Source organism: Bufo gargarizans, chromosome 1 (assembly GCF_014858855.1).
Source record: "Bufo gargarizans isolate SCDJY-AF-19 chromosome 1, ASM1485885v1, whole genome shotgun sequence".
NCBI lineage: Eukaryota > Metazoa > Chordata > Amphibia > Anura > Bufonidae > Bufo > Bufo gargarizans.
In genome coordinates, this window is record NC_058080.1 from 481875376 (window position 1) to 481902917 (window position 27542).

Here is a 27542-nt window from a genome sequence, read left to right on the forward strand (position 1 = left end):
AAAAATAATAATATTGCTTTTTTTCTATGTTCAGGAGCTTCAGTTGAAGAATGAGCAACAACAGAAGATGCTGAAACTAAAAAACGAAGAGATTGCAGCCATTAGACGGCGGAAGAGTACCCCAAGTATTCCAGACCAGCTTCAGCTAGTGAGGGCTTCTATAACATACTGTATAATGCTTTATATTTAATGGACAGGGATGGGAGCAAATTCAAGACCAACTGTATGTGCTTGCTAAAAGTGTTGAACTTGGAAAACGGTAGATGTTGGATGAAAGTAATATATTGCTGAAAAAATTCAACTTAGGGCCGTGTACACAGGCATGGAGCCTGCACAACAGTGCGTGCAAGCAGCGTTCGGGTGTCCGCCTGGCCGTGCGGAGGCGGGCGGATCCGTTCCGACTTACAATGTAAGTCAATGGGGACGGATCCGCTTGAAGATGACACCATATGGCTCAATCTTCAAGCGGATCCGTCCCCCATTGACTTTCAATGTAAAGTCTGAACGGATCCGCTCAGGCTACTTTCACACTTAGAAAATTTTTCTAAGTTCTAATGCAGACGGATCCGTTCTGAACGGAGCCACCGTCTGCATTAATATGAGCGGATCCGTTCAGAACGGATCCGATCGAACGCTAGTGTGAAAGTAGCCTTACATTGTAAGTCTGGACGGATCCGTTTGGCTCCGCACGGCCAGGCGGACACTAAAACGCTGCAAGCAGCTTTAGGGTGTCCTCCTCCTGAGCGGAACGGAGGCGAAACGGAGCCATACTGATGCATTCTGAGCGGATCCTTATCCACTTAGAATGCATTGGGGATGCACAGATCCGTTCGGGGCCGCTTGTGAGAGCCTTCAAACGGAACTCACAAGCAGAACCCCGAACGCAAGTGTAAAAGTAGCCTTACAGGTTAATATAAAAAAAATAAAGACTCGCCTGTCACTGGCGGTCTGATTCCAGCACTGGGCTCACCTATCCTCTGCTTCAGTTCCTTGCTATACCGGAAGTCTGACAGCCAATCCGTGTCCTCAGTGGTGACGTGTGCAGATACCAGATACAGAACATACAGTAACTGCTGCCACTGCTGAGGCCACTAATTGGCTGTTGTATTTCTGGTCTAGCGGGGACCGTAAGAGGAGAATGGAGCTTGGCACTGGAATTGGAATCCGAGCCTTGTATCCAGCCTAAACAAAGAAAAAGAGGTTCTCAGTCTCGGATAACTCCTTTAACCCATTTAAGGCTATGGCCAGCCTTTTTTGATTATTGATTTACATGTATTTTGGACTTAACAAAAACATTTTTGTAAAAGGTTTTCAGTTAAAATTTTGCCTCCTTTGGCTTCTGCAACTGCCATGCTTCAAAGTAGTGATGAAATACTGGTAACCTGTCCAGCAAATTGCATACCTATTGCCAGGCTCACAGCAGCCCAGTTCAACAAGAACTGGCAAACTTGCCCTGCAACACCTCTATCACTACAGGGGCTCAGGCTACAGCAGATTAGCTATCCCAAAAGGGGTGATCCCACTCAGAGACCTAACTAGTTAACCTTAAGCTGTCCCTGCTGGTGGTAAGGAATCTTACCTTGGTTCACTGGATAGCTGTCAGCAGGTGGAGCGGACATGTCAAGTAGTTGTACTAGCCGGGGTCAAAAACAGAGCAGTCAAACATCAAAGCCAAAACCATATCTAATAGCAAAAACTGAAATAAGCCAAGTCAGAACCAAGAGAGAAAAGGGTATAGAGATGCACAGGCAGAAGAACAGTCATTTAACAGTCCAAGGTTAAACACAGTAGCAAGCAAGGAGAAGGGAGTAATCAGGAAAACAAGCCAAGTCAAGAACAAGAATATTCACAAAATGCACAGAGTAATCTAGCACACACAGGAACCAGGTTGAAAGTACAGTAATTGGCATTGAGCAATCTCGGCAGCAGAATATAATATAATATATAATTAAATACAGCAGAGATCTCACTGATTGGCTCTCAAGCCAAGCCCTTTCCTGACTCTCATTTTCATAGACATATGCTCCTGTCTCTTTGCCTGCCTTCTGGAGCAGAGATTGTTGCAAGTACACAGCGAGCTGCAGAATGATGTTCTGTGATAAATCCATTATACTGACCTCTCTTTCTACAGCCTCTCGCTTTCCAACCTCGCTTTCCAACCCTCAACTATCTTTAAAGCTTAGGAGAGAGAGGGGCTAGAGACGAAGCTGTCAGACAGGCAGTCTGACAGATTTAGCAGAGAACAGTTTTCTACATCTGGCTATGTACTCTGAAACTTAGTAGCTCCAGAAGCTAAATGAAGCAACATTTCTAATTAAAACCGATTTACAAAAAATGCTTTCTTATGCCAAAAATACATGAAAATCAATAATAAAAAATATATTCAAAGGTATTCATAGTCGTTCAAGTGTACCTACAATTGCAGGTGACTTGACATGATAAGCTTTTGTGTGTGCACATGAGGAATAACACTATATCTGGCCATTATATAAGATTTATCTGGCATTTATAAGCAGTTTTTCCCCTGCAAACCCAATCACTAATTCTGAGTTTTCACTGAGCTAGTGTGTGGAGACTAGTTGCACTTATGTCTCCCATACACAGAACATGGAGAAAACAGGAGATTCTGATTCCTAACTCTCTTACACTCACTCAGAGGCACCATATACTGTTGATTTATGCAGTTTGTTGAAAGGTTGGTAAACACCTATTCACTAGTGCTAGGTTCCAGCACTGTGGGTCCTGTTTCTGCTGCTCACGGTTCCCTGTGGAACAGAAGTGTGATGTCCCATTGATTCACTGGCTTCAGCGGTGACGTGTCTTGCTGGTCCACAGGTGACCGATGAACAGCGCATCGGTGAATAGTTAAGTGATGTTTTATCCTTAGGCTGAGCACTTACATGGCCGTAATAAAATTGCTATGGGGTTGGACAACCCCTTTAAATAAAGGCCAAGGGTTATCACTGATTAGGACTGCCCTCTGTTAGCCAAGCAGACCTTTGGCACCAATACATTAGAAAGACACCCATAGATTTATTTAGATGCTGCGTAATGCATCCTGCAATGTTCTCTGTATGCTATGTTTGCGCTGTATACATAGATTTCTGAAACAATATGTTCCCTCATAATCAAACCTTTTTGCATCGAATATATTTTGTAACATCTTTCATTCAGAAATTAGAAGAACAGAAGAAGTGGCTTGATGAAGAGGTGGAGAAGGTCTTGAAGGAGCGTCAAGCACTGAGTGAGCTGGAAGAGGATTTAAAGAAAAGAGAAGAGAGCGTTGCTAAGTTAGAAGGCATGCTTAAAGAAAAGGGCCACCTGGAGATCAAAAAATTGCGATCAAGTCAGGTATGGTTTATTGATTACCTTCATCAATGTAATTCAGTCTTGCTGTGCATCCACTAGGGAGCTTGTAAGCAACGGCCCACATTTACTAATGTGAGTGTATATATTGCGCCCCAAAAAAGGTGCAATTCTGTGTATCTAGGATTAGAGAAAATGTCATCTTCTAGTCAAAAACAGAGCGTAGCTTAATGGGAAAGAGACATGGCCTTAGATGCAACATTTTGCACCAAAATTGTGCCACAAAATAAGCCAACCAGTACTTGACATAGAGTTAGAGAGAAGTGTCTATCCCTGCACCACATTTATCATCCAGTCTGAGCCCATTTGATAAGTCTGGTGCAGGTCTAGACACCATCTACCGACTTAGTAAATCTGTCCCAATGTACTTCCCTGCCACTGAGAGATAGTTTATAGTGGTGTATATTTGTCTGTAATGGATAATATATGATCACAGGTCTTCTTGCATGCACTGCGCTCCATGCATATTGCAGGTAGCATTGCTTTGACTTCTGATTCAGAAAATATAGAGCACACACAAGAAGACTGTTGGATTGTTCTGGTTTTCACAGAAACATATAATTCATTCTAAAGTGAAACCTAGACCTAGAGAAGTGATCTCCAACCACAACTTCCAGCATAACATGACCGCTTGTGATTGGCAGTGCTTGCTTAGGAGTGGTAGTTTTGCAGAACCTTGAGAGCCACAAGTCGATGACCACTTGCCCTAGGGTTTCACAACCCAGCCTTATTTGGACCTGCTCAGATAGACAAATGTGGTATCCACCACCCCTAATCCACCAATGTACTTTGTGATGTAATCAAGATCACTTTCAGCCATATTTTACGATTACCCAAATATTATATAACACGTTGTGGATTATATCCGCTGACAAATGAATTTTCTGCTGTTTTCTTAGGCTTTGAACAGTGACATATTGAAATTGTCAACTCGGCTTCATGCATTAGAGAATGAGCTTACAGACAAAAGTGAGAAACTTCATAGCGGTAACAGCGAGGAGCAGAAGAAAGTGTCTGAGGAGGTTAAAGTTCTGCAGAAGGAGCGGGACCACCTCCTACAGAAAAGAGACAGTCTAGATGAAAAACTAAAAAATGGCACTGTGCTGTCTCCAGAGGTAGGCTTGTACTGTGTCTTCTCTAGTAAACCAGCTTGCGTTTGGGGAGAGAACCTGTCAGCTCTCCTAACTTGTCGGTTTTAGTAAATACTTCTAGAGAACCTGTCAAAAGAAGACGCAGTGTGGTCTGAAGGCAGCATGTTATAGAGCAGGAGAAGCTGAGCAGATTGATAAATAGTTTTATAGTAAATGATTCAGTATAACTTATAATGTATTCATTTATATTGCTGCGTATTCTGGGCTTTGAAGTCCAGGAGACGGTCCTATCAGTGACTGACAGCCTGTCCTCTATGACTGTGTATACAGAGATAGCTGTCAGTCACTGACTGAAGACAAGGAGACGGTCCTATCAGTGATTGACAGCCTGTCCTCTATGACTGTGTATACAGAGATAGCTGTCAGTCACTGACTGAAGACAAGGAGACGGTCCTATCAGTGATGACAGCCTTCCCTCTATGACTGTGTATACAGAGATAGCTGTCAGTCACTGACTGAAGACAAGGAGACGGTCCTATCAGTGATGACAGCCTTCCCTCTATGACTGTGTATACAGAGATAGCTGTCAGTCACTGACTGAAGACAAGGAGACGGTCCTATCAGTGACTGACAGCCTGCCCTCTATGACTGTGTATACAGAGATAGCTGTCAGTCACTGACTGAAGACAAGGAGATGGTCCTATCAGTGACTGACAGCCTTCCCTCTATGACTGTGTATACAGAGATAGCTGTCAGTCACTGACTGAAGACAAGGAGACGGTCCTATCAGTGATGGCAGGCTGCCCTCTATGACTGTACATACAGAGATAGCTGTCAGTCACTGACTGAAGACAAGGAGGCGGTCCTATCAGTGATGGCAGGCTGTCCTCTATGACTGTGTATACAGAGATAGCTGTCAGTCACTGACTGAAGACAAGGAGACGGTCCTATCAGTGACTGACAGCCTTCCCTCTATGACTGTGTATACAGAGATAGCTGTCAGTCACTGACTGAAGACAAGGAGACGGTCCTATCAGTGATGACAGCCTTCCCTATATGACTGTGTATACAGAGATAGCTGTCAGTCACTGACTGAAGACAAGGAGACGGTCCTATCAGTGATTGACAGGCTGCCCTCTATGACTGTGTATACAGAGATAGCTGTCAGTCACTGACTGAAGACAAGGAGATGGTCCTATCAGTGACTGACAGCCTTCCCTCTATGACTGTGTATACAGAGATAGCTGTCAGTCACTGACTGAAGACAAGGAGACGGTCCTATCAGTGATCGACAGCCTGCCCTCTATGACTGTGTATACAGAGATAGCTGTCAGTCACTGACTGAAGACAAGGAGACGGTCCTATCAGTGACTGACAGGCTGTCCTCTATGACTGTGTATACAGAGATAGCTGTCAGTCACTGACTGAAGACAAGGAGACGGTCCTATCAGTGACTGACAGGCTGTCCTCTATGACTGTGTATACAGAGATAGCTGTCAGTCACTGACTGAAGACAAGGAGACGGTCCTATCAGTGACTGACAGCCTGCCCTCTATGACTGTGTATACAGAGATGGCTGTCAGTCACTGACTGAAGACAAGGAGACGGTCCTATCAGTGACTGACAGGCTGCCCTCTATGACTGTGTATACAGAGATAGCTGTCAGTCACTGACTGAAGACAAGGAGACGGTCCTATCAGTGACTGACAGGCTGCCCTCTATGACTGTGTATACAGAGATGGCTATCAGTCACTGACTGAAGACAAGGAGACGGTCCTATCAGTGATGACAGCCTGCCCTCTATGACTGTGTATACAGAGATAGCTGTCAGTCACTGACTGAAGACAAGGAGATGGTCCTATCAGTGACTGACAGCCTTCCCTCTATGACTGTATACAGAGATAGCTGTCAGTCACTGACTGAAGACAAGGAGACGGTCCTATCAGTGACTGACAGGCTGCCCTCTATGACTGTATACAGAGATAGCTGTCAGTCACTGACTGAAGACAAGGAGACGGTCCTATCAGTGACTGACAGGCTGCCCTCTATGACTGTGTATACAGAGATGGCTGTCAGTCACTGATAGGACCGTTTCCTGGACTTCAAAGCCCAGAATGAGCAGGAATTGAATGATATCAAATCTATACTGAGTCTTTTCATCCATATAAATCTGCGCAGCTCCTGCTGCTCTATAACATGCTGCATGCCAATTACATTGCATTTTCATGGGGACATTTTCTCTTGCTATTCATTCTGTGTTGTACCATTCCATCTAGAAATGTATTAATACATTAACAACTGGGTTTCGCCAACTGGAGGTGCGTCCCTTGTCCTGTCACTGTTTATAGTGCCAGACTGTAAGGAAACACCCCTTAGACAAGGAGAATAGTAACCTACAGTTGTCAATGTATTTATACCTTTATAGGCGGAACAACACAACAAAGAGGTATAGGGAAATAGTTTTTTGTTATTTCATTGGGACTACAAGTACCAGATGACAGGTTGTCTTTAGGGTTCTCATGGCCACTAAGCAGAATTAGGATGTATAGCTGGCTGGGTTCTACCACTGGCTAGTCTAATGTACATGTGAAGTATTTTTTGTTATACATCAAAGATATATTGAGCAGATTCCTATTAATTAATGAGGATATTTTTCTGCCTCCTCATATAATTGAGGCTTCGGGAATATACATGTTTGTGTCTCCCACTGTTAACCGTATATCAGCACTTAGGACAAATGCTTGAGACATGTGTTCTGAGATTTTCAGATACTTGATTCCTCAGGAAGAGCACTTCTTGTTCCAGCTAGAGGAGGGAATCGAAGCTTTGGAAGCCGCTATTGAGTACAAGAACGAGTGCATTCAGAGTCGACAACAAGCCTTAAAGGACTCCTCTCAGATTCTCTCACAAAGTGAAGCAAACGTCGTTGAGAAGTTCAGTTCACTCTCTGCTTCAGAGACCAGATCTGTCCTCATCAAATACTTTAATAAGGTGTGTAATTCTGTGGCACAGTTCCTATTATGTTACTAAGAGAGTTGGTCTTAGGGTCCCAATATAATATAGAATCTATATAGATCTGTACATGGTAATAAACACATATACAGTTATTTCCTATGCCTCATGGACACGGCCGTTGCCGGCCATGGCCTGTATTGCGCCCCGTAAACAGCGGGTCCGCAATATGTGGGCATCGGCCGTGTGCTCTTTGCATCACGAATGCGGACCCATTCACTTGAATAGGTCCACAATCCAGAGCTGCGGAACGGAGGCACGGAAGAACTACGGAGTGCTTCCGTGGTATTTATGTCCGTGCCTCTGCACCCCAAAAAAATAGAACTTGTTCTATTTTTTTACAGTGGGACGGATCACGGACCCATTCAAGTTGAATGGATCTGGATCCATCGCGGCTGCCGCACGGATGGTGCCTGTGCATTGGGCACCACAAATTGCGGTCCCCAATGCACAGAACGGCCGTGTGCATGAGGCCTTAAAATGGTTTCCGATACTAAGATAGTGATGGCCTATTCTCAGGATAGGTCATCAATATCAGATTGGTGGAGGTCCTACACCCAGTATCCCCACTGATAAACTGTTTCGGGGAGCCACCGCCAACAGAGACTATACAGTGGATGGAATCGGAAGCACAAGGTTCTGTCTTCTTTGTAGCAACTCTGCCAGGGTACTATAGCTCAGCTTCCGTTCAAGTGAACAGACTGATCCCTGACACTCTCCCAATGGTAGTCCCAGAAGCAACAAAAGGAGGTGAACTATTTAACTTTTAATCAACTATAACTAAAATCCAAAAGTTTTTGCTGAATATCTTCAAATGCGAGCTATACCATTCCATAGTCATCCAAAATTATACAAAATAGGCGATTCCCACCCAGCTTGCAAAGTAGGAAAATAACCCTAAAGTCCTACTGTGTCCACTGTTTTGATGGGATGTCTATCAGAGCCAGATGGGAGCTGCTGTAAATAGAACAATACAAGCTAATAACGGGATAATAACAGCCCATATTAAGCCCTATCAGGGGGTACTATGCTGGCTCTGTTTTACCTAACCACAGAGCACCCACCCTGAAATGGGCAACCCTGTATGGAGCTTGACCGTAGTTAAGGATTGCCCTATGTTGCTCTAGCCTATCATCCCTAAATGCATGTTTCACACTTGCTCCTTAGGGTGTATAGAATAGCTTAGGCTAGTTTCACACTAGCATGGCAGGGAACAGCCTGCCAGAGCTCTAGGGATCTGGCATTGCCGGAAGCTGCCTGAATGCCCGCCGGCCCCATTAACTGTAATGGGGACAGGCAGAGATACAGCCACAACCTGGCAAATATGCCAATAATTGGCTGAAAAATACCGCTGAGCGCATCTCCACCAGTCCCCATTATAATTAATGGGGCTGGTGGGCATTCAGGCAGCTTCTAGCAATGCTGGATTCAGAGACCTCCGGCAGGGAACAGTTTGCCCGAAGTCTCAAGCGCTAGTGTGAAACTAGCCTTAGAGGGCAATACTGAAAATAATGGGGTGGATAGATGCAAACTACCATGATGCACCTTGTAGTCACTTTCTGCTGATGGTGATAACTTATCTAACAGCAGAGCTACAAGTTACACTAGTGACATGACATAAGTGGCAGCAGGCACTTTTTGTGTGCTGGCAGCACTCCCCATTGTGTCAGCTTCCCGCATGGCAAGCTGCAGTGACATCATAACACCAGGTCTTGTGAGACAGTGGGAGGAGAGGTTGTAAGCTGACATGCGTTCTCTTAGCTGAGCGGAGCAAGCAGAAGCAGGAGCCCGCGCTGCTAATCCTGGCATAGTAGATGGGTACAGCATACCCATGTGCTATGCCAGCAGTTAGTAATAGTCCAGGGAGCATGGGCAGGAGCAGCAATATGCACTCCTGCCCGTACTCCCTGCGCTGCTGCGGCCCCATTCATAATATGAGTACTCCGTACACCGCTGACGGCTCAGCAGTGTAGGGAGAACTGAGTTTTAGCGCACCAGTGAATGGTGTGCTTTAGGGATGAAAAAGTACAGTAAAATACAAAATGAATAAATAAAGTATATTACTAAAAGATTTTCTAGGGGCAACATATTAAAAGTTAGTGTAAAGGTTTAGTTACTTTTTAATTAAAGGATAACTGTCGTGTTCATCAAAAAAATCAATTTTAGCATATGTTACTGCTGCGGCAGCATTATGCATAAAGCAGTCTTTAGTTTCTTCACTTACCACTGTTTTCCTTGAGTTTTTCCCTTAGTTACCGCTGTTTAAACATCTTCTCAAGATGGCTCCTCTGCCAGTTCTCTGAGGCCAAAACTGCTTTCCCTCACTTCCCATAGACACTTTCTGTAGCCAGCAGCTCCCTGCCAGCCAATCAGATTGGATTACTGAGACACGCCTCCTCACTCTGAAGCCTAATGCAGGCATGCAGTGTGAAGTACCGCCCCTCTGTCTTCCTAGCCGGAGACAGACATGCCATAGCAACTGTCTTTTAAGGGAGCAGTGGAAAGGGACAGGGGACATTAATGAAAGCTCTTATTATAAGGTAATTACAGATCTTTTGACAATCATTGACAGACTAACTCAGGTATACATGCCTAGCTGCAATAAACTAGCAAATAAAAAAATATATGACAGTTACCCTTTACAGACAGTTCAGAGTGGACACAATGGATAGCATCCTGGTTGGATTCATGCTTAATTCACCTAAATTGGGCAACAGCTGCAATTCAGACGTGATTAATTATTTGAGAAGTGTTACACCCTAGTGCCCAAGGAGGGTTAAACTACAAGAAAATTTAGACAAGCACATTCATAGTCGCAGGTGCACATCCATAAAGCTAGCATGCAGGAAGCAAACAAAAAAAGGTATGGCAGCACAACATCGCACATACAAACAAGAAAACTGGGGAATAGGGATTATTCTGAATTAAAGTGGTATTATACCTACTATACATTAAAAGAATAGAAGCTCTTTGTGCACATATTTGATCAAATTTGTGTCGGGCCCATCTACAAGGCGTCAAGGAGGGTTAAAGACGGCAGATATTTTCTCTGGCAGGCTGATAACAGAGAGTAGCTGGTAAGAATCTATGTGTGCATTATATATATTAGATATAATGAAATAAGACGTGCGAGAGTCATGGCTGTCAACCTCGCGTTTATCCTGCCACAGCAATGGATATTGTATAAAACAGTTTATTTAAGCTACCTGTTGATAGCATCCTTAACCTAAAAATCCAACAAGCCTCCCTCTGTAAAATGGTGTGGTCCCAATTACCGGCCACACGCCGGAGGTTTGACTAATTCCATGCCCACAAATTTAAGACAATAATGGTCACTCCCATGAACACTATGTTATGCGGGTATCACTTTGGTATCATTGTCACCCAAATGTTCGCTAGTGCGTCAAAACTCACAAATAGTTTTTTCCAACGTATTCCATCTTGAAGGTGCAGATAGTCTTATAGACCACCCCATGGTTTACAGGCGATGAAGACTGAAGCAACCCTTTTTGTCTATCCAGCCATGTACTTGGTGGTGTAGGTGCGTAGTGGCTATGAACCAAGCTGCTTCGCCTGTATGTGATCTGTGGTTGGTCCCCTATGACAGTGCTGATGTCCTTATCCATTTGTTTAGCAACTATCAGTCTGGCTCTATCTGCTACCCCATCGTAGGCAGTGATTATACAAATTTGACATTCTTGCACGTGCCTGGTTTTTGGTCAGTAACTGTGTACGGTCACTGGCTAGCGATGTCCAATATGCTGTATACCCCTGCTAAAAAGCAATGGGTAACTGCTTTGCTAACGTAAGAGAGAGATGATATCCTTTAGATTTATATGTCTAGGAAATAGAGGGCATGGTGATTGCTCTCATATGTAAACCTGAGACCTATGAGATTGTTGTTAAGTGCTTTTACGAATTCCAAATGACGAAAATGTCATCTATATATCTGTCCCCCATTGTGGCAAATTCTATGCCCTCCAACAAATTCTCCCCAAACAAATGACTATAAAGCCTTGACATCAGTGCTGGCTAGCCATGATTCCTCCCCACTAATACCCAATAAATCCATACTGTCCTTGGGGGTAATGCAGCAACAAAGGGGGCCTGGATACATGCAGTGTAGATACTGAGATTCTGACTTATGCTGCCATCTCCTGATACTATATATCTACCCCTTCGAGTAGACTGTAGAAAGTGGCCACTGCTGGATGTTGAGGGTATAAGAAATCAAATTCCTCCACTTAGATGAGTCTGTGACAAAGTTTGAGACAACAGGTCTTTTAATTCTCTTGTAAATTCATTAGTGGGGTCTGATGAAAGGACCCAATAACAATCCTTATCCCCGGGGAGGAACTCGTACATTTCCAACGGCTGCCTGAAACGCTGGTTTTGAGGTGTCTTGGACCTCCACCAAGCTGATATTGATGACATGTCCTGAGGATAAGTCGTCAATATTTAAGTCCAGAATTTTTTTTTTTTTTATTGCTTTGCTTCTCCTGGAGATAAGCCGAGGTCTGTCTGTCCCTGGTAAATATCTTGTCTGTTTTCCCAGGTCAAACACGCCTGTTAATGGTAGTGTCATCTCACAGGAGAACTCTTCTCTGTGGCCATTTTAAAGGGGTTGTCCAAGGTGTTTTTGTATTTCTTTAAACTTCTGGGAGCCTGATAAAATAAGGAACAATCTCATCTTTCCAACCCCTTTCGTTCCAGCACTGTTCTCTTCCCCAGACTGCTAGTGACCTCATTTTGGCTGCAGCAGTGATATCCTGTACATCACTGTAGCCAATCCCTCCACAAATGGCAAAATAACTTGGAAAACCCCAAAAGAAGAATTATGACTGTCAGCATATTCTGTAAATTTACAGTAATTTGCTGTGTGTATTTGTTTTAGGTGGTAAACCTACGAGAAACAGAACGGAAATTGCAGATACATGCAGAAGAATTGGCCATGAAGGTGTCAGAGCAGGAGAACTTGGTGAGAGAGCTGGAGTCGGCCTTAGAGCATCTTACCTTGCAAAATGACAGACGCTTAATGCAACAACAAAGGGAACATGAACAAAAGACGCAGCTTCTGTTACAGCAGGTTAAAGGTAAGGCGGTTGCTGATGGAGAGTGATAGCGATAATCGGCAGTCTTCTCTTCCGGGTGTAGTGTGACGTAATCAGCACAGGCGCACTGAGGAAGGAGCTGGCAAGCGCGCATCCTTCACTCAGTACGCCTGTGCCAATCGAGGAACGTTACGGCGCAGGCGCGGGAATTCAGCAGCAGACGAGGCCAACGGGAGGAGGAGAGCACACGCTGGCCCTGTCTATCAAGAGGAGATGGGGCGTGTCTAGAAGCGGCAGATGCGGCGGCTACCAGCAAGTACACGCCCAACTTGCTGGTAGTCAAGAAATTTTGCATATGATAAAAGTAGTATTTTTACAAGAAATAAGCCACAGACAAAGGTAGGACATGAAAATTGCACAATAGGGGTGACAGAAGCCCTTTAAAGTCTGGGATACAAGAGTAGTATATTTTCAAGCAGTCTTCTGAGATTGCTTTTGTCATTTGTCGTTGGGGACCACAGGCAAGACCATGGGTATAGCTGCTGCCACTAGGATGGAGACACTAAGTAAAAAGAGTGAACTCCTCCCACCAGCTATACCCTTCCTACAGGGACTAAGCTAAACCTGTTTTTACCTAATATTTTTTCTGTTACTTTCTGGGCCTACAGGTGGTCTCAAACACTTGTCACCCCACACACGAAGAGGGAAACCAACGTGTCACTAAGTCTGTTGCTCGTTCCCTACTTCTGGAAAGCAAAGAAGGATAGTAAATCACAAATCTGCCATTACCCGCAAGGAGAGGTCGCAGTAACGCCTGTACAAGAGTCATAGGCGCCTGTACAGACAATGTTAATGAAAAAAGGTTTCATGCGTATCTCTACACATTAGACTTTTTTACTGGAATGCTGTATCATCGCAGCATGTTTGTTCAGCCCCTGCCACCCGCAGCATTAATCCAGGTGCAGGCAGCAGGAACTGATGCACCGCTCCAGATCACCGCGGGAGCCCGGCACTCTCCACACCAGTATGTAAACTACATAGACAATTCCTCAAGCAGCTGCACCCGGCCAATCCCAGCGTTTCTCTTATGTACAACTCCTGTGAGAGCAGCTCTCACCAGCCTGCTGACTTAAAGAGTGTCTTGCTTAGGGCTGGCGACTACTTGCAGTGCATGACCCTGTCAGCTGAGTGGGTCCTGGCTGCCGTCATAGAGTTGTCACTGTTACTGCATGAGGTGGGTTACAGGTTGTGTATGCCCTATATAGTGTATTTTTCGCCCTATAAGACGCATCGGCCCATAAGACACATCTAGGTTTTAGAGGAGAACAATAAGAAAAAAATATTTTTAGACCTCTGGTCAGACCCCCAATCAGACCCCCAATGTTAATCAGACCTCAGCTGATAGCCCCAATGTTAATAAGACCCCAATAAGACCTCAGATTAGACCTCAGCTCAGACCCCAATGTGAATGACCCCCCCCAATCAGACCTCAGATAAGAGCCCCATGCCTCCTATCAGCACCCATATGCCTCATTAGCCCACATTTTAGCCCCTATGTCTCTCACCAGGCCCCAGTCTCAGATTACATTTTAAAAAAAAACACTTACCTCTCCTGCTCCGGACACCGCCGCTCCTCACAGCCAGCGCAATCTTCTTCCTCCTGCCGTCGGCCGTGCTGTGACCTGACGCACACAGCATGAGGTCACAGAGCGCCCTCAGGATGTCCACAGCCACAACACAGCCGACAGCTTCCCGGTCCTCCGGTATTAATGGAAACGCTCATTAGTATTCACCCGATAAGACGCAGGGACATTTTTTCCCCCACTTTGGGGAAGGCTGGGTTCTCATCACATTTTATGCCTCCATTTGACGTATGCGTTATAAAAAAAAAAAAGGATACAAAAATGCAGCACGCCAAGTTCTATCTGTCCTGTAAAAAAATGTTTTTATTTTTTTTACAATGGAACTCTATGGTGAACGGATGCTACTGTATGGCATCCGTTTAACATATACTTTTTTGTATACGATAAACGGATGGGAAAAGGCGAGATGTGAACCCACCCTAATCCGACGTGCCCAATAATGCATAGACGTGAATGGGGACCACTTTCAGCATCTTTTGTGAGTAAAAAAAAAAGCAATCCACTTGCTCGTTCATCTTGTCATACTATCGCTGGAGGCGGACTACTTTTCATGGGTCACCACTTCTCCCTCGGGTCCTTCTGAACATCAAAGCAGAGTGTCTGCCAGTGGAGCTAGTGGCTCCGGATTGGCCACGTCAAATGTGGTAGTCCTCTGTAGTCACCCTTCTCGCCAGTGAAAGCTGGCGTCTGCCGCTTCGGAAAGATCTTTTATCCTAAGACCCTCTCTTTCGCCTGAGTTTACCTTCACTGCATTTAATGGCATGGCTATTGAACCTGCCATTCCAAGAACTCTGTTTGGATAACAGAGTCCAAAAAAAACAATGATCCACAACAGGAAATCCATCCTTTTCCAGGATTTATCAGAGGATGTGGAAATCCTTTTTTCGTTGGTGTGAGGACAGACATCTGTCTTTTTGCTTCCCAAACTATTGTCTTTCCTTTAGCCGGGTCTGGAAATGGGCCTTGGTCTGAGTTTCGGAACTTTCTGGTTTATTTCAGCATAACCTGGTGTCCATTTTCACGGTTCGCACTTTCCTGCAGGGGGTTGCCAATTCTATTCCACCTTATGGTCAGCCTCTGGCATTTGGTGCTCGAAGCACTCCAGTCCTCGTCTTTGAACCATTGCAACAAGTCTTCATTTAACTCTCCTACAAAGTAGCCTTTTTGGTGCCAATCACTTCTATTAGTAGGGTTTTGGAACCAATGGCTTTTTCCTGTCAATCTCCCCTTTGGTGTTCCATCATGATAAGGGAGTACACCGCTCAATGCTTTCTTTTTTACCAAAAGTGGTGACTTCCTTTGATCTCAATGACGATATAGTTTTGCCTTCCTTTTGCCCCTCTCTATCTCGCCCCAAGAAATTATATCTGCACACTCCTTATTTAGTTTGGGCAATTCGTACTTGTTTCTCTCAGGTTGGACTCTCTCTTTTTCTTGTCCCACACAGTCCTAAAAAGGGACTGGCAGCATTAAATGCCACCTACCCTCAATGGATTCTTTTGGCTTTTGTGGAGGCACATCATGCTAAAGACCATGAACCACCATTCCTGATCACTGCCCATTCGACTCGGTCAGTAGGCCCTTTTTGGTCATGAGCATTCCAAGTGTTTAAGGCCGCAACCTGGGCATTCTTACACACCTGCGCACAACTTTATAGAGTGCACACCTTTGCATCCACAGATGCCTCACTTGGGTGCAAGTTTCTAAATGTGGCAGTTCTTTAGTTTTCTTGCCCATACTTGGGACTGGTTTGGAATGTCTTTTTGTCTAGCTTCTTACTAACTGTAGGTTAGCTTGTGACAGAATTTTACGCCAGAATTGTGTCACAATTTTGGTGCAAAATGTTGCATCTCCTTTTTCTCGTTAATGCATTGGGGGGGACAGCACCATGGGTATATGCCCAGCTACCACTTGGAATCACTAGATATCAAAAAAGGTTGGCTCCGCCCAGGTGGGCTATACCCTCTCCACAGCACTAGGCTATTCAGTTTTAGTCTAGTGTCCGTAGGAGGCAGACCTGACCTGCTTTTTTCCTGCAGGTCTTGCTGCTATTTTAATATATATATATATATATATATATATATATATTTATTTTCTCTCTTCTGCAGGTTTTCACTTGCTGCAGACGGGTGCTCCATCGTGGGCTGCCACTTTAGTTGCACCCCCTGCGGGCACGTACTCAGGTGCCTCGCCAGTCACCCAGTCCCCCTTTACTGCATCCGCAGTGGCATGCCAGCTTTCCCCCGGTCCCCGTGTTGAGTCTGCCGATGGGGTGACTCTGCGGCGCCCGAAGACATTGGATGGTGAGTATTTCCCCTGCGTCCCTGTCCCAGAGTTAGTGAGGGTCCCGGGTTAGGTCCCCTGTTGTGGCTGCGGATGGCATCCACTTTGTCGGGAGTCTGGGGTTCTACTCCCCCTTATTTAACCCCCTCTCCCCCAGGCGGGGAGGTATTTTCCCCCCCTTAGTCCACTCCCCGGCCTCCCATCTACTTTAGTCCCCGGCTTCTGCCGGGACTAGGCCGCGATTTGTCCGGCCCGCCCCCGGGCCCCTGGTGCTCCTTTTGGCATGCTTTTCCCTCTGCCTGAGTGTCGCTCCCCCTCAGGAGCCCCCCTCAACATTTTTTTTTCATTCCGGTGGGCCCCCAGCCTCCCGCGGTTCCGTCCCGCCAACGGCGCACCTTTTCCGGCTACCTCCATTAATCGAGGCCCCGGCTTCCTCCACACCTAGACCGCATTCTCTCCCGCCCCCTTCCCTTGTTTCCCGGGCTTTTGCTGGCCCCTCCCCGCTTCTGTCAGGTTCTGGAGGGGTTCCTCCTCCTATACCAGCCAAGCGCGGGCTTTAACCCTGTGGATGCTGTTTTCTAGAAGAAATAGCATCCAGCAGGGGGGTCCTTTCTCTCTGAGATTCTGCATCTGCTGCAGCACCTCTTTGGGGACTCGGCCCCTGGGATCCAGTAGACAGCCTTTGGCTGGCTGCTTTCTTTTTCAGGCTCCCTCTCAGGCCTCATGTCCTCTTTCTGAGGACTCCCATTCCCAGCCCCCCTCGGGGGTCTCATGTATTTGGGTGCACCCGGGGCAATAAAGGGTTGCCACACGGTCAGCCTGTCCCTGTTTGTGCGCAGTAGCTCCCGGGCCCTCTCATGGCGCCCTGACCTACTTCTCCGTTGGTCTCTCTTGACTGGGCCTCTTCCCTGTCCCAAGCCATAGGGAATCCTGTCCAACTTTCCTAGTCTATGGCAGAGTCGCTGCACCAACTGCCTGTCCAAAAATTGCAGCCACCTCTGCCCTCCCAGGGACCCTTCCGTGGATGGGGCAAACTCTGCTACGTCTCACAGACTACCTCTGGTTGTCACAACCATGTCCCGCTCCTCCTCGGCATCCTCAGGTCACTCTCAGGACAAGTCTGAGGCTGGTGCCAAACCCTTCCCTGCCATTCCATCCGCTGCCTTGGGGGACACCTCTGCTCCGATTCTCTCTCAGTAGCATCAGGCGGTCTTCCACCAGACAGATTCCCTGAGGAATCTCTCCTCTCCAGGGTTGGTATCCCCTCTAGTGGACTTTCAGATGGTGCTCCCCTGGCTGCAGAGGGTAAGTTACCCCGCCACATGGTTAGCATGCCGGTACACCTACGTGGTGTCCCAGGTACGTACGCCTTCCCCTTAACAGGGGGGGGTACTTGTACCACTGCCAAATGCTGTACCCAGCACTGCAGCTATTTCTCTGTACCAGGGGCTGTATTCTACACACCCTCCTAATCGGAGAGTGTTCCTGCCAGGCGCTGTAGCCAAAACAGCCATTCTGGTGCTAGCGTGCGACACACAACCATATATACAGAGGGAGCCCTGGTTCACCAGAGTGAGTGCCTGTAGCCATTACAGTACCCTATGCCGCCATATCCGAGCAGCTACATTACTCCCGTCATAGGTAGAGTACCTGTACCATCTCCAGATGCTGTAGTCATTACACCTGTCTAGTTCTATGGTGCTCCATCTCCAGGGGCTGTAGCCATTACACTTGTTCTAATGTGCACCAAGCAGCCACGTTGCTCCCTTCATAGGTAGAGTACTTGTACCATCTTCAAACACTGTAGCCATTACACCTGTTTGGCTCTCTTGTGCTCCATCTGCAGAGGCTATAGCCATTTCTTATGCCTGGTTCTACTGTGTACCAAGCAGCCACATTTCTCCCTTTAGAGGTAGAGTTCCTGTACCATCTCCAGATTTGCTGTAGCCGTTACACCATCTTTGGTTCTAGTGCGTACCACGCAGGCATTGCTCCCCTCTGACGTGGAGTTCCTGTGCCATCTCTAGATGCTGTACCCATTACACCTGTGTGGTTTTAAGTCTGCACTACACAGCCGTATGTCTCCCTTATTAAGTAGAGTACCTGTACAGCCTCCATATACTGTAGCATTTCCAAATGCTGTAGCTATGTTCCACTCTCATTTATAATGAGCTTAATGCAGCCACATTACTCCTATTATTGGCGGAGTATTTGCAGTATCTGCAAGAGCTATGCCCTATTGGTACAATCTGTGGCCTCTACGGCTCCTGCATTACTGGGCGTTTCCCTCCCTTCCCTGGCTCTGATCTGTTATAGGCAATCATGTGCCCCCCCCCCCCCCCCCCCTCCCCCCCTCATTCACGTGGAGTGATGTTTCCATCTCCTGATGCTGTATTCATCACTCTTTTCTGCTTCTAGCATACCTGGTATCCATATGTCTCCCCCCTTCCTGGACGGAGTAGCGTTGCCTTGTTAGTTTCAGTAGATGGCTGGCCTCTTCAGATCTGACTCCAGGTGCAGTTCCTCCTCAACCAGGCCCTCTAGTCTTCTCTTTGCCTCTGTACTAGGAATAATTTTTACTTCATTGCCTGATGCACTATTTAACCAGACTTCCCAGACCAGACAACTGCTCTCCCCCCCGTGGGCAGGTTGTTGGCTGGCATGCTAGGATTGTTCTTTGTCAACCCTGTAAAGTACTACTGCATGCTGCACAGCCGCGTTACCACATTTCATGATGAAGTACTATTACTGCTCCTCTGCTTTACACAGTTATATGGCACAGTCCTGGCAGAGTACAGGGATCACCACTGGATGTTCTTTCCTGCAAGAGTACGCAGCGTTGTGAGAACCAGACGCTACTGCAGTTTTGGGTCATCGCTGATGTCCTCCACCATACAGAATCCTTCTGGGTGGTTAATGACATGCGTCTTCGCTGGATGTCCTCTCTGATATGGCTGTGACAGGACTAGTGAGTGCCACACTCCTGCCGGTGGGTGGACTTTTCCGCGGCTTGCTCTCGTATCGGACATGGTCCCGTACCTCTTCTATGGTCCGGGTGTTCTTGGTACTCCCTTATGTTCTTTGTTTAGTTGTGCTGCATGACGGAAGGGCCGTTCCCTTGGGCCTTGCCGTTGTCTGCACCTGTCAGTTCCTTCCCTGGGGGTTTCATTGTGCTCTGCTGGTAGCTGGTTTCTACATGTCAGTGTAGTCTCTCCCAGCTTCCCCTGCTGACTTCTGCATCCTGCATCCTTTCTGACATATGGATGTTTGGCGATTCTTTTACCAAATCCAGGCTGCTGTATTTGCCCCTTCTGGGACAGTGTTATACAGTTGGCTGGTCACTACACTTGGGATGGTTGGTCACTCATGGCCGATGTTATTTCCTTGGTTTTCTGGCTATTGTTGTCCTTAGGTGGTCCGGTTCTTTGGACCCTTCTTGAGCCCCTGTCCAGAATCCCTTTCTTAGACCATCTAGCTGGCCGCTCTGTATGACAGCTGCTTCTTTGGGCCCAGTTTGGTCCTTTTTCCCTCATGGGTCCTCAGGTTGTTGCCTTCTTGAGATTCTAACCTCTCTTCCCATCCCCCCAGGTCAAGTACCTGGTACCTAGTTGTTTAGTGCTATGGTTTGCAGTTTACATCGTATTGGTCACTTTTGGGAAAGGAGCTTTCCCTCGTTTGGAGAACTGTTCCTCTTTAGGCTGTTTGGAGTCCTCTCCTTCTACTCCAATATCTCTCAGACCAGTTGGTCTCCGCTTGTATTACAAGGGCCTGCGACTGGTTCCTTTTTTCCTTGTGACTTTATGTGGCCAGGGATTTCTCTGGTCTTACATTTCACAGCGATATTATGTCTTTCAGAGGCTTGTTCCTCGCCTCCTCTGTATTGGAAGCAGGTCTTTAAGTTCCCTTCTCTCCTGACCATTACCTAGACTCCCCTCCCCCAGGGGTCGGCTGTTTTCTCTGACAGGAAGAGGTTTGCACCTTTTCATAGGGTGTTTCTCTTTCCCCCCTTCCTTGCTGTGAAAGGAGGCTCGCTCCCTTCCCTTGTGAGTCTTTGTTATGATTTCTCTCAAGCATTTAGCCTCCAGTGCTTCGTTGTTTCCTCTCTACCCTGGCCTTTACATGTGGTTGGCCACGGAGAGGTCTGAGACAACTTAAAGTTTTAGTCTTTGGTTGAGGACTGCTTCCGTCCTTTTTCCAGGCATTTTATCTCCTGCCAGGCACCCTCATAGTCTATTTTGTCTTGTTGGGTCTGTCCTCTTAGGGCTTCTCCTCCTGGAGCTTCCTTATCTATGAAGAGCGCTAGGTTGTTTCCAACTTAAAGGGACACTGACAGCCCCAATTAGCATATTTAGGTATATATACGTGAGTACAGGTCTTATAAAGTCTATTAAAATGATCTAAGTATCCCCCCTGTCCACCTTATAAGTACCAAAATATAAAGTTATATAACCTGCTTGTCCGGTCACCAATCTGCCCAAGGGGCGGCGTTTCATCACAAAATGCGCCCAGCCAGCCGCTCCTAACTGCCGTTCTGAAGCCCCGCCCAGCTCATCAATATTCACTTAGCTGGGCGGCGGCTACAACTCTCCTGACTCAAGTGGCCGGCGCATAAAGCAGAGGCTGCAGCACGAGTCGGGAGAGTTGTAGCCGCCGCCCAGCTAAGTGAATATTGATGAGCTGGGCGGGGCTTCAGAACGGCAGTTAGGAGCGGCTGGCTGGGCGCATTTTGTGATGAAACGCCGCCCCTTGGGCAGATTGGTGACCGGACAAGCAGGTTATATAACTTTATATTTTGGTACTTATTAGGTGGACAGGGGGGATACTTAGATCATTTTAATAGACTTTATAAGACCTGTACTCACGTGTGTATATATATATACCTAAATATGCTAATTGGGGCTGTCAGTGTCCCTTTAAGTCCTTCCATATGCAGAGCGCTAGGTCGTTAACAACAGACGCTGCTGTGCTACTCTCTTGTTTCCTCAGGGGGAGCCCTGGTTCTTCTAGATCCTTCCTCGGGCTCTCTAGTGCACTCTTGGTCAACTCTTGATTCTCACACAGGACATCTGGTCCTGTCCCTTATCCTCTAGCGCTTTATTTTTTTCCCACCTTGGGTGGAGCTGGGTGTTTCCCTTTGTTCCTTCTTGCAGGCCTTGTTTCCCAGGCACCTGGCCTTGGGATCCTGACGGTCTCCCATTTTTTTTCTTTGGAACCATTTCATGCTAGGGTCTCTCCTGGTCCCGTGGGGTCACATGGTTCCTCTGCACCCTTCTTTTTTGCATGAGATTTCAATCCCACCCTCGAGGACTGCTTTAGGATGTCCCATGGTGCTGTGTCCCCCCAATGCCATTAACAAGAAAATTGGATTTTTGTACTTACCGTAAAATTTGTTTCTGATTTAATGCATTGGGGGACACAGATCCCACCCTCTGTTTTTACTTACTCTCCCTGTCACCGGGCTGCTGTTCTCTTTTCCTTTCCCGGTCCAGGACATGTTGGTTCTTCGCTTTTGTTTCTCTCTCCTACTGCTATTGGTACAAACTGAATAGCTTAGTGCTGTGGAGAGGGTATAGCCAACCTGGGGGGAGCTAACCTTTTTTGATATCTAGTGCCTCCTAGTGGTAGCTGGGCATATACCCATGGTGCTGTGTCCCCCAATGCATTGAACGAGAAACAGATTTTACGGCAAGTACAAAAATCCAATTTATACTAAGCCACACACCCTTTCTGTTAAGCCATAACCCAATGCTGAGCTAGGTGCAATAGATTTTAAAAAAAATTTGAGGCACCAAATTGGCGCAGTTTATGGGTAGTTACATTATATGATTATGGAGATACCAGATTTATATTGTTTTACTACTTTAAAAAATAAATAAAAAAATTAGTTTTCTCCATAACTTTTTTTATTTTTCCTTCAACGTTACTGTGTAAGGGCTTGGTTTTTTTGTCGAACAAGCTATAGTTTTATATTCCCTTTTTGGGGAGGTAAAAAAAATCACAGTAAATTTATTTAGTTTTTATATTATTTTACTAGTTTGGACATTTCCAAACGTGGCAATACCAGTTGTTGTTTCTTTGTTGTTCTTTTTATTTTTCTATATGATAAATGGGAAAAGGGGGCAGACAGTGATCACAAGATCCCAGGGCTCTGACTGAATATAGTGCTGGTAATTATTCCCAGCAGCATCCAGTGTTAGAGTTGTAATTTCTCATACGTTATCATGTGATATCATGGGTCCAACCTGTATGCCACTGAGGATGGTTATCAGAGGTGTTTTCAGACAGAGCCCCAAGAGCTCTCGATTAAGAGGGAAAGGAAATATAGATGGGGAGAGATGAATAACATGTCCATAGTCTGGACAGCAATTAGAAGAGGCTTCGGGGTGTCTGTCTTTGGATATTCGTTATGTCCTTTTAACCTGTCTTTTTCCAATCTAGATAATGACAGAGGTATTCCTGCAGAAAACATTAATGCATATGAAACAAAAATAGAGGAACTTGAAAAGGAGCTTTATTTCTACAAAACAACTAGCCGAGAATTAAGGAAGAAGCTAAGGGATCTGGTTGGAGAAGTAAATGTGACATTTCCTAATTGTAAGTGTTGGTTACAAATGCTTCCAATGCATAAACATACACACAGACTAGTATAGCCCCTTAATGCAGAACTCCGTACATGTACGGCGGGGGATGCATTGCCAGAATGCATTCCGCCGTACATGCACGGCGGGATGATCGGGCGGGCACCGGAGCGGTATGCGCCCAATCACTGCAGGGGTCTGGCAGTCCCAGGTAGCCGGGCCCCTGCTGTATCCTTCAGCGAATTGACCCCTTCTATGCCACGGTCCGCGCTGACCGCGACATAGAAGTGGTTTGCGGCAGGTGAAGCAGCGCATCGAGTCCCCGCGCTGCTGTGGCGGGGACCTGATGCGTGACAAGGCAGCCACTTCTACGGGTTTCAGGCTGGGTCTCCTAGGCAACCTGTTTGTGTACTACTCACTGTAGTACACGAACAGGCAATGCATTACAATACAAATGCATTGTAATGCATTGCAAGGGGGATCAGACCCCCAAAAGTTGAAGTCCCAGAGTGGTACAGAAATAAAGTTTAAAAAAAAAAAAAAGTCAAAAAAAATGTTTTGACTAAAAATAAATAACGTTTCAAGTAAAAAAATTTAAAAAAAAACACGCCCCTTTCCCCTGATTTTTTTTTTATTATAAAAAAAAGAAAAACCACACATATTAGGTATCGCTGCGTCCGTAACGAACGGCTCTATAAATATATCACATGATCCACCCCGTCCGATAGACACCATAAAAAAAAACTGTGTATAAATAAAAAAAGGCATTTTTGTCAACTTGTATCACTAAAAGTGCAACACCAAGAGATCAAAAAGGCATATGCCCCCCAAAATAGTACCAATCTAACCGTCATCTCATCCCGCAAAAAATGAGCCCCTACATAGGACAGTCGCCCAAAAAATAAATAAATAAAACTATGGCTTTCAGAATGTGGAGACACTAAAGAATCATTTTTTATTTTTTTTAAATGCTTTGTTATGTAAAACTGAAACAAACCACAACAAAAAGGTAGTCATATTTGGTATTGTCGCGTCCGTGACAACCTGCTCTATAAAAATACCACATGATCTAACCAGATAAATGTTGTAAATAACAAAAAATAAAAACGGTGCCAAAACAGCTATTTCTTGTTTCCTTGCCTCACAAAAAGTGTAATATAGAGCAACCAAAAATCATATGTACCCTAAAATAGTACCAACAAAACTGCCACCCTATCCCGTAGTTTCTAAAATGGGGTCACTTCTTTGGAGTTTCAACTCTAGGGGTGCATCAGGGGGAATTAAAATGGGACATGGTGTCAAAAAACCAGTCCAACAAAATCTGCCTTCCAAAAACTCATATGGAGTTCCTTTCCTTCTGCGCCCTGCCGTGTGCCCGTACAGCAGTTTACGACCAGCATATGGGGTGTTTCTGTAAACTTCAGAATTAGAGCCATAAATATTGAGTTTTGTTTAGCTGTTAACCCTTGCTTTGTAACTGGAAAAAAATTATTAAAATGGAAAATCTGCCAAAAAAGTGAAATTTTTAATTGTATCTCTATTTTCCATTAATTCTTGTGGAACACCTAAAGGGTTAACATAGTTAGTAAAATCAGTTTTGAATACCTTGAGGGGTGTAGTTTCTAGAATGGGGTCATTTTTGGGTGGTTTCTATTATGTAAGCCTCACAAAGTGACTTCAGACCTGAACAGGTCCTGATAAAGTGGTTTTTAGAAATTTTCGGAAAAATTTCAAGATTTGCTTCTAAACTTCTAAGCCTTGTAACGTCCCCAAAAAATAAAATGGCATTCACAAAATGATCCAAACATGAATTAGACATATGGGGAATGTAAATTAATAACTATTAGGTATTACTATGTATTATAGAAGTAGAGAAATTGAAACTTGGAAATGTGCAAATTTTTAAAAAAAATTGTAAATTTAGTATTTTTTAAAAAATTTGACTCCATTTTACCAGTGTCGTGAAGTACAATATCTGACGAAAAAACAATCTCAGAATAGCCTGGATAAGTAAAAGCGTTTTAAAGTTATTCACACATAAAGTGACACTGGTCAGATTTGCAAAAAATGGCCTGGTCTTTAAGGTGAAAATGAGCCTGGTCCTTAAGGGGATAGTAACGTACCTGTAAAGTAACGTAATGCGGAGCTTTAAACACAAATGTAATGTAAAGTTAATAGGCATATCATTTTGAAACTAAAAACATGAAATGATAATCATATATGGAAGAACACTTTAAGACAGGTAGTTTCATTTTAAAGGCTATAGACATTTCTGAACTCCTGACGGCTCATCAAGACTCAGTGAAGCTAAATTCTTATCAAACTGATCCGAAAAAAATTGATGCAACTATGAAAATAGTCTTGATTAAAAGTGTCTGACTGTTTTGTGCCTACAGCTGCTATGCAGGCCTAAGTGTCCCTATGGTAACAGGACTACTAACAAACCCTCTACTTTTTCCATCTGTGCCCTAGTTGCTAATGTTCAGAATAGACATTAGAAAAAAGGAGGGGGTAAATGACGTGAAATTTGTAAGCTGTAACCATGCGTACACGTATACACACACTTTATAATGACTTATGCAGAGTTGCAATAAACAGAGGTACTGTAAGGATGAACACGCGCAAAAATGAAGCAGTAGTAGTAATAATATGTACTAAAGCGAATCAATACCAAATACGTTTTGGTTTTCAAATCCCCAATGTTAATGGCGTTGTCCGAGTGTTTAATAATAATGACTTATCCTGAAGATAGGTCATCATTATTAAACACTCGGACAACGCCATTAACATTGGGGATTTGGAAACGACTATTTTATTTTGTATTAATTAGCTTTAGTACATATTATTACTCCTACCACTGTTGATCCATACAGTACCTCTGTTTAGCGCCCTGGCCTCTTCATCGTCCTGTGACGTCACATTGATCGGTCATATGGCCAGTGAATGGGGCTGAGCTTTAATACCAAGCACAACCGCTGTTCAATGGACCGTGCCATGCTTTGAAAGCTGATCTTGGGAGGTGCTGGGAGTCAGACCCCCACTGATTATATAGGCCATCAGTATTAAACACATGGACAACCCCTTTAATAGCATTGTTTTTATTTTGTTTTTCTTAGATGGTGGCTTTGGAGATGCACCACCGAACCAGGATGAATTAAGAGCAGTGACCTCCAAAGAGCAGAAATGGGTGTCAAAGGTTGAAAATGGAAAATCAATCAGAAAGTCCAAAGACCCTTCAAACTCCAGATTGAAGCAGAATACTTATAGACTTATTGGGGATAATTCAGGAGCTGGAGGTCACATGCCGCAGCCCGGCAAACAAATCAGAAGGCACTTTTCTAGTGGAGATGACACAGAAGATACAGATGAATTGCATACTTTCAAACCTCAAAGCCAAGAGACTAATAAAGCAGCAATTGTGGTAAATCCAGTGAAACTGTCCCGCCGAGAGGTGCGGCAGATCTCTGTGTCAGAGCTTTCAACACGACGATCCAGTGTTGGTTCCATTCTTGCTGATTCCATTGAAATAACGCGGAAATCATCAGACTTTAAATTCTAGATAAAGTGTTTGGGGTAGTTAGAAAATGTGGCACTTGTCTCGCTGTGAATATGTACAGACCAGACATTTCTGAGCTGTAGCACAGACCTTATTCACGAAACCCCAGCACTCTAGATGAGACTACCATCACACTGTATAGTACAAATGATACATCTTAATGCCATAACTGGATATTTATTACTTGTAAATTTTAAAAAAAACTTTCCAGAGTGGCTGTATTTATTATCCATGGTGCCGTCCACTTTTAGGCGTGTGGTACTGTAACTTAAAAAAGGGGTTAGCGGAAAGCCCAGACTGCAAGGAGAGTGAGTGCTGTTCCAACAATATCTGGCGGCTCAGCCTTGTTACAACAGTGGAGACACTGTTGACCCCATCCTTATCGAACCCCTCCCGTCAATAGGTGAAGATGTGAAAGAGATACAGATGGAGCAGCTATCATCTAAGCCAGGGCATTACTTTATTAACATAGAATGTGCACTACACAAATAGTGTGGAGCACTGTGGCATGCTAATACTAAGTGCATAATGCACTAACACTCTGTTAACAGTGTAGTATGCCAGTTAAGTCTGCTACATCTGTATGTGGAAAGGTATCAGAACCGGGACATGGTGGACATTGATGAATATGTCTGTGAAGGTTCTCATTTATCCAGGTCATGGTATATCTGTAAAGAATAAATCAAGGTAACTGGACGTACTGTAGATTTCTTGAAAACGTTTCACTCGTTCTTCCAACGAGCTTTCTCAATTCTGAGAAACATTCACTCAGAATTGAGAAAGCTCATTGGAAGAACGAGTGAAACGTTTTCAAGAAATCTACAGTAAGTCCAGTTGCCTTGATTTATTCTTTACAGATATTGATGAATATGGTAAAACTGGAGGGATATCTAAAGCTAATGTGATGACTGTTGCAATATTATCCTTTTTCTTAAAGATGTATGAGCTGCTGAACCCTACGA

The 27542-nt window shown here is 45.0% G+C and overlaps 1 protein-coding gene across 1 annotated transcript in view; it reads left to right on the forward strand.

Moving 5' to 3' along the window:
• The window catches only part of KIF27 (kinesin family member 27), a 60060-nt gene extending 32802 nt beyond the window's left edge, over positions 1-27258 (forward strand). The window contains exons 12-18 of the mRNA XM_044287703.1: positions 35-148; positions 3175-3351; positions 4266-4481; positions 7242-7448; positions 12364-12562; positions 22885-23040; positions 26141-27258. Coding sequence (XP_044143638.1) covers positions 35-148; positions 3175-3351; positions 4266-4481; positions 7242-7448; positions 12364-12562; positions 22885-23040; positions 26141-26583 — 1512 coding nt within the window. The 3' untranslated portion in view covers positions 26584-27258. The remainder of the gene's footprint in view (positions 1-34; positions 149-3174; positions 3352-4265; positions 4482-7241; positions 7449-12363; positions 12563-22884; positions 23041-26140) is intronic.
• The last annotated feature ends 284 nt before the right edge of the window (positions 27259-27542 follow it).